The 7,401-nt window shown below is 38.0% G+C and overlaps 2 protein-coding genes and 1 long non-coding RNA gene across 3 annotated transcripts; all 3 read right to left on the bottom strand.

Annotated features, from left to right (window-relative positions):
* Nucleotides 1–639: 639 nt before the first annotated feature.
* Nucleotides 640–1,959, bottom strand: LOC104807841 (keratin, type I cytoskeletal 9-like). The gene is made up of 3 exons (XM_010533267.2): nt 1,204–1,959; nt 806–1,032; nt 640–687 (listed from the first exon to the last, which is right to left on the bottom strand). Exons 1-3 carry the CDS (start codon nt 1,946–1,948, stop codon nt 640–642), a joined length of 1,020 nt encoding a protein of 339 aa, XP_010531569.2. The 5' UTR covers nt 1,949–1,959.
* Nucleotides 1,960–2,572: 613 nt separating this feature from the next.
* On the bottom strand, nt 2,573–4,054 carry LOC104807354. The gene is made up of 2 exons (XR_770744.1): nt 3,198–4,054; nt 2,573–2,966 (listed from the first exon to the last, which is right to left on the bottom strand). It is a non-coding gene; the product is annotated as an uncharacterized LOC104807354 (long non-coding RNA).
* Nucleotides 4,055–4,433: 379 nt separating this feature from the next.
* On the bottom strand, nt 4,434–5,530 carry LOC104807353 (putative glycine-rich cell wall structural protein 1). Its single transcript, XM_010532579.2, has 2 exons — nt 5,053–5,530; nt 4,434–4,953 (listed from the first exon to the last, which is right to left on the bottom strand). Exons 1-2 carry the CDS (start codon nt 5,477–5,479, stop codon nt 4,703–4,705), a joined length of 678 nt encoding a protein of 225 aa, XP_010530881.1. The 5' UTR covers nt 5,480–5,530; the 3' UTR covers nt 4,434–4,702.
* Nucleotides 5,531–7,401: the final 1,871 nt, after the last annotated feature.

The following is a 7,401-nucleotide window of genomic DNA, read 5'->3' as shown; positions in this document are numbered from 1 at the left end:
AATGCCGAATTATTTAACTTTAAACTAAATAAAATTATTGATGAAGTGCGTTGGGACGTAGAGTATGGTATATAAAATATGATAATGGTGAATTGATGTATTCAAAATAAATTTAAACGTTATAATTAGTGTGACTAATATATGTTTATATCTGGAGAAGATATGTGAAAATTAATTTTAACAAAATAAAAGGTATTTTGGATATTATCTCTTATGGAATATGGTATCTTTTTTTGTGTGTGAAATATATTATATCATTGATATTTTCGCTAAATGAGGTACAATTTTATCGATTCCAACGTGACACTTATATGTCAAAGTTTATGGAACAATGTATAGTGTATTATTGATAATATATATATATATATATAAAGTAATTGTTTAGATAAGATTCCTGATGTTTATCATAATGTGATAAGAAATAGATAAATTTAATATAAATATGAAATATATTAATATCTAAATTACACACTTAATCTCTTCATAATTCACAATATAAAATGTATTGTTTTCAATCAATATAGCAATTTCAAAATGTTTCGAATTCCAAGATCGTGTAGTGCAAATACAAATTTGTGTATTATTAAGGGGGAAAAAAAAGATGTGAGACGAGTATGACATTGAAGCGTATGTTATCTATCATAAGAAAATAGGCTGCGAATGTGTAACTTTATTCCTTGAAAACCACTAGGTTCATAAAAACCAAAGCTTATTAAGAAAAAAAAAACAACAAAACGATGAAAATTAAGAAAATTTAAAAATAAAAAGAAAAACCAAACTAAAAAAAAAAAAAAAAAAAAACAACGGTGAACTTCATGTCACCGTGGATGCAATGTCGGCCGCCGTGTTCGCCGCACGCGAAGTAGTACGGGTGATGATGCTCCAGTACGAACTCCACCCCCTTCGATTTCGACGCCTTCCCTATCTTCTTCCCTCTCGCGAGGTCGCACCTCCTGTAGCTCCTGTGGTCTGGGAGCACGTACACGTCGTGGCTCTTCTCGTGCTTATCCTCCTGCTCCACGTTCTTGAAAACTGCACGCATGCATGCAAGCACGTACGTACGTTAAAACCCTAGTCGGATATAAAAGGATTTGAATATTCGAGATCGAAAGTGTGTTTGGTATGTCACGAGTTTTTGGTCGAGCGATTCTCATGTGAAGAAGAAAGGAAATATGTGTGAATTAAAGAGAGAAAAAGACTTGCCGAGAACGTCGTTGACGTAGAAAGGAGCGTTCTTCAAAGCCCATGTGGTGTAGTTAAACCCTAATTTCCAGCCTGAAGAGCCGCCCACCATGATCCTTCTCGGTCCGTCATTGTCTGAACCTCCTGAGCCATTACTAGAGCCCCAACCCCAGCCCCAACTCGAGCCGGAGTCTGAGCCCCAACCCCACCCCCATCCAGGTCCAGAGTCAGAATCTCCGCTGTGGTGGCTCGAGTCTGAACCACCTGAACCAGAGCTGGAGCCTGAACCCCACGATCCATTGCTAGAGCCCCAGCCCCAACCCCATCCAGGACCAGAGTCAGAATCCCCGTTGTGGCTCGACCCTGAATTCGAACCAGAACTGGAGCCTGAACCCCCAGATCCGTCGCTCGAGCCCCAACCCCAACCCCAACTAGAGCCAGAGCCTGAACCTCCGGAGTCTGATCCCCAACCCCAGCCCCAACCAGGACCAGAGTCCGAATCCCCGGTGTGACTTGAACCCGAACCCGAACTAGAGTTCGAACCCCATCCCCATCCCCAACCTCCGCTGGCTTCTGCACTCATGGCAAAGACATAGCCAACAGCCAAGAGGGCCAACACGAGCTTTTGTTTACGAGAGATTGCCATTGCTTCGCCTGAATGATGATCTGAGAAGTAATTAGTCTTTTGTTTTCGTTTTAAATCCAATGGGTTCTTTGGGGTTAGGGGATGGGGTTTATATAGATAGAAGCCGAGAGATGGTATCATAATCCTTCTCAAATTAGTCCTTCTAGTGAAAAAAAAATATATTTTTTTTTGTCCATGAAAATATTTAATTTGATAATTCACGAGGTACAATGTTAGAGTCATACCCAAATTTCTTTTTTTTTCCCTGAATTTACGTATACCTTATTCTATCCAAAAACTAAATAATATACGTTTTTTCAAAACATTATCTTTATTCTTTATTATCCGTGGAAAAAAAAACCATTAATCGATTAATTTGAATTGAATTTTAAATTATTAAGAACTAGAAGCCTACAAACATAGTAAATTAATTCTAATGTTCATTTATGTATATATAAAATATTAGTATGAATGCATAGTAAATTAATTTTGTTTTGTTTTGTTTTCTCGCGACTAAATCGGAAGGAGATTGAACCACATAAGAACACCCTCCTATTGCATATTATTCTACTTGTTAGAGATAAAGATTGATCTATAACAATAGAAAAAAAAAACGATAAATACAAAAAATATCCAGAAGAATCTATCATACTGAATAATCAAAATATTATCCACTAGTTACGTCTTAATCGGTTTGATTAGGGTTTCCTGCTTCTCCTCTATCCTTGGTTTAAAAAAGCGCGAGGTGGCTCAAGACAGAAAAGGTCTAAAAAACCGAGGCGCAAAGCGCAAGGCGCACGCCTCACGCATGCGAGACGCGTAAATGAAAAATTAACAAGAATAAATTTTAAATATAAAATTCAATTACCAAATTATCTAAAATAAGTCCAAGTAAAATAAACAAAGAGAAAATGCAAATATTTATTTGTGAAACATTTAATCAAAATCGACATCTTCGTATTCTCCATCATCTTCATAATCTTTGTCTTCCCCGATATCTTCTTCATGCTCATCGGAATAAGCAATACCCTTTCCTTTATGAATTGACGAGGAAGAAGTAGTACTATTTTTTGCACTTGTTGATCCTCTAGTATGATAACTAAGATCATGGGCTCCAGCAACTCTACCAACTTGACCCCACGTGAGGCCATCATCACCACTAAACACAAAATCATTGTCTTCATCTGAGCTACCTTCTATTCTACCAATTAGTCATTCATTACTTTCATCAATATGTTCCAACATAATAGGATCCTTGGTGTCATTCATATTGTGTCGCCGTTTCAAATCTCGATTATATTTGACATAAAGCAAGTCATTACTTGGACTTATTTTAGATAATTTGGTAATTAAATTTTATATTTACAGTATATTTAAAATTTATTCTTACTAATTTTTTATTTACGCGTCTCGTATACGTGAGGCGTGCGCCTTCGCCTTACGCTTTGCGCCTCGGTTTTTTAGACCTCTCGCGCCTTGAGCCGCCTCAGCGCTTTTTTAAACCAAGGTAGATACACGTCCAGAAAGTTCTTCACGGTGAAAATACACAGAAAGGGCTCCTCTTGTGGCTGCAAACGGCAAAGGAAGTAAAGGGTTAGTTCCGATCCCAAGGGATTAGACGGTAGTGCTCTGCGATTGGGAACAAGACAGAGTTCTAGGGAAATATTCAAGCTAAGTATCTAGACTCTATGCTCACTCTGTTGAATTGGTTGTAAACGACTATAATCTGGTGAATTTGATCTAGGGTTCTAACACCGGGAATCCGAACTCGTATATCACTGTGTAAAGAGTGTTAGTGTGCGTGGTGTTTCGTTCTGTACCCAAACTCGATCAAACTAAGCCTAGAATCAATAACCAGAGAACAAACCTAAAACAGAATCCTAGAAATAGTACTGAATCAAGATTGAAATCAAATTTGGGATTAGAGTTAGGGTTACTTATCTTTCTCAGAATCTACTGCTTCTTTCCTCGCTTCCGTGCACGTGCAGACTATTCTTCGTCGCAGTTGGTGGGGGTCGCTTCGGTGAAAGCCGAAGCCGAATCCATTTCTTGGCATCGTTTCGCAGTCGTGGTGTTATTGTCGACAAGAGTAAATCACATATAACGGGATTAGGGTTCCTGTGTTTCACAAGAGACACATACATCGACATTGCATGAGGATTTGAGGATTTAGGGTTTCATTTCTGGAGGCAAGAGGGAGGAGACTCACGAGAGAGACGACCAAGCGTTTCTCCCTGACAAACAAGAATTAGGGCTTTGGTTTTGGTTGGGTGGGCTGGGCTACTGCAAACTTGAAGGCCCAAGGGAGTTGGGCTTGCGCAAAAACGAGGCCTGAAACCACTACACGTCAACAAATTCTTATACATATCAACACGCACACATATATATAACAAACCGACGGAGACACGTCGATCATCAAATTGAAAAATATCTGAGATAGTGATGCATTAAATTCCAATATTATAACTTATAAACGAAATATATGTATAAAAAGAAGATTATTCTAACAAATATATGTTACAAAAATATTATAATCGAATAAATAATAATGACATGATACATATATGAATATGGATGCTTATATATTAGGAAAAAAGATTGTTTGTGATAATCGTCAAGAATTTTATTCTTTATTCGTATAAAATCTCATCAATCCATCATTTCCAATATCAGAATACATAGGGAAAAAAAGAAAAAAAGAAAAAGAACACAAACAAAATCTGAATTCGTAAAACACATATAAATGGTAAAGGGAGACATGTTTGTTGACAGATTAAAGACAACTAAATTTCACGATGATGAAGACTTGCGTGTCTGGTAATAGATTTGGACGATTGAATCATTCGAGAAGATGACCATATATATGTATATATATGGTCATCTCTCTTATATGATTTACCAACGGCGGAGCATTGGGACGACGGTGAACTTCATGGTACCGTTGTTGCAGTGAGCGCCGTCGTGTTCACCGCAGGCGAAGTAGTAAGGCTGCCACTTCTCGAGGACGAACTCGAACCCCTGGCCCGATCCCTGCGATGGCTTCGCTATCATTTTCCCTCTCTTCACGTCGCACCTCATGTAACTCCACAAGTCCGGGAGCAAGTACACGCTGTGTGTGAATGGAGCCGGTGGGTCGTACTTGAAAACTGTCACACAAGATATTGTCAATGTTTCCGATATTGAAAATCTCATAGAAAGAGAAGCTGAAATTTAAAAAGACAGAGTTTGATATCGAGGAGACTCGCCAAGAATGTCGTCGACGTAGAAAGGGGCGTTCTTGGACGCCCACTCGGCGTAGTTGAACCCGTACTGCCACCCGGCTGAGCCGCCCACGACAATCTTTCTCGGCTTATCGGCGGCACCGCTAGTGCGGTTCTGTGAGCCCCACCAACCCCGACCCCAGCCGGAGCCCGAGCCAGAAGAGTGGTTGGAGCCCCAGCCCCAGCCCCAGCCCCAGTTCGAGCCGGTCTGGTTAGAGCCTGGACCCCAGCCCGCGCCAGAATCAGCCCCACCGCCGGAGTGGTTCGACCCCCAACCCCAGCCCCAGCTGGAGCCGGTTTGATTCGAGCCCCAGCCCCAGCCCCAGCCTCTGTTGGCCTCGGCACATGCGGAGAAGATATAGGCGATGGTCAAGAGGACCAAGACAAGCTTTTGTGCACCAGAAGCAGACATTGCTTATGTGCTTTATTGGATTGATTTGATTTGGGGAGTGAATATTAGTGTTTGTTATGGTTTGTGATGGTTCATTTAGGGCATATGGATATTGGGTATTTATAGGAAGTGAAAATGGTGAAAACGCTGCCCAAATAAGATTTTTTTATTCTCTTTCCCCTATCTCTTTTTTAAAATAAATTATATTTTTATATGAATTGCTGTCACGAGATTCAAAGATTGAGTATAAAACCCATTAAGCGAATAACATAAATATTGCAAAAGTTGCTTAATTTGACGAACTAGTCAAATCTAACATGTGAATGAACCAACTAATTACCCCCCTCTTCTACGTTAATCGTTTTCGACCCACCCAATATCTAATGCCATCATGAGTAAATGTACATACATCGCAATAACAAAAGTGACGGTGAATTCCATGGAAGTAAATTTTGTTACACAAAATAAATTAAAAAGGGTTAGTCCCGTTAATTGATTTTCTGTATAAAATGTATTATCTAAAATCATGGGAATTCTTATATTTAGAATTATTGTTTCGTGGCATGTAAATATTTGGGAGCAAATCAAAATACAATTCCAATCATAAGAGAAAAAGGAATATATTAGAAGTTATTACACTTATATACATGGAACAATTATTACATAATCACGAACCGAAAGAGAGAGACGAAAAAGTCAACGCGTGGGAATTGTGGAGTGGAAAAGGTTGACCAAAAGGGTCAATGCCATTTCAGACGATGTGGAGCTCTGTTTGCGATCTGAACTGATTCACTTTGACGAATCTAACGAGTGAACACTCAGTAATATTTTAGTAATGAAAATAATAACGATGATGATAAAGTCTTTCGGTCTTACGTTCGTATGACGATTTGATGATTAATACGTCGATGCACATACACACGCATACATACATGCATGCATGCATGCATACATACCAACCGGGTTGGCTTATTCAAAGTTCGAGTTGGATGTTTCAAAACTGTCCCGAATATTGTGTTTTTTTTAAGGCGGACGTTTTGATTCGGTTCCAAAGAATCGAATTGTAACGAACTAAAAATCTCGTTATTTTTTACGAACGGTACCATTTAAAATTCTTAAACGGTATATTTTTTTATAAAAGAGCGAATTTTTCATAACCGAATTTTATAAAATTCTCTAAAAACCAAAATTTTCTTAAAAAAATCTAAATTTTTTTAACAAAAACCGAAACCGAACCATACAGAAACCGTAACTGAATCGAACCGAATAATATACGGTATTAATTTGGTACAAATTTTAGAATATCGAATAAACCGTTTTCGAACCGAGCTGCTAAAATTTCGAACCGAATCCTGAAACGTCCGCACCTAATTTTTTCTTTCGATATTGATTCAAGAGAACTAAAGTCCGTAAAAAGTTTTAAAATATGATTTTTTCCGTATGGTATATAACGGTTAGATGTTTAGTTTAGATGTTTTAGCGAACAATTTTGTATCTCCGAATTTATAAAAATATCATATACATATATACTTTAATTGGTTTAATTTTTAAAAATTATAACCAATCAAATGTTAAATCAAAATTAAATATTAAATGAAATTTGGTTAGAATATGTTATATATATATATATATATTATTGGACGGTTAATGTATGATATTTACGGTGGTTGAAACTTTATTACAAATGTTCTACCCGTAGTATGTCAGGTACCATACCTTGGGCGGTGAAGCAGCCCCATGTGTGATGTGTCTCATACTCTCATTAACGAAAAGTTTCTGCAATTGGTAATGGTAAACTCGTAATTTCACTCGTCCCTCCGGACACGCGGCACATTTTCAATTTTATTTTTATTTTTATTTTAAATTCCAATTTTATCCTTCTTTTATCCGATTGAGAGGAAAAATTGGAATCTTCCGAGAAAGTGACGAAGCACAGGGAAAGA

The sequence above is a fragment of the Tarenaya hassleriana genome, unplaced genomic scaffold, assembly GCF_000463585.1.
Source record: "Tarenaya hassleriana unplaced genomic scaffold, ASM46358v1 Cleome13, whole genome shotgun sequence".
NCBI lineage: Eukaryota > Viridiplantae > Streptophyta > Magnoliopsida > Brassicales > Cleomaceae > Tarenaya > Tarenaya hassleriana.
Note: the sequence above shows the minus strand (reverse complement) of the source record. Positions and strands in the feature narration are given on the sequence as shown.

Coding starts and splice junctions, on each gene's coding strand:
- LOC104807841 (XM_010533267.2), bottom strand. CDS start 1,948: ATGATACCATCTCTCGGCTTCTATCTATATAAACCCCATCCCCTAACC. Junction 1,033..1,203: donor CTACGTCAACGACGTTCTCG/GCAAGTCTTTTT, acceptor GCATGCGTGCAG/TTTTCAAGAACGTGGAGCAG. Junction 688..805: donor ACGGTGACATGAAGTTCACC/GTTGTTTTTTTT, acceptor TTATGAACCTAG/TGGTTTTCAAGGAATAAAGT.
- LOC104807353 (XM_010532579.2), bottom strand. CDS start 5,479: ATGTCTGCTTCTGGTGCACAAAAGCTTGTCTTGGTCCTCTTGACCATC. Junction 4,954..5,052: donor CTACGTCGACGACATTCTTG/GCGAGTCTCCTC, acceptor CTTGTGTGACAG/TTTTCAAGTACGACCCACCG.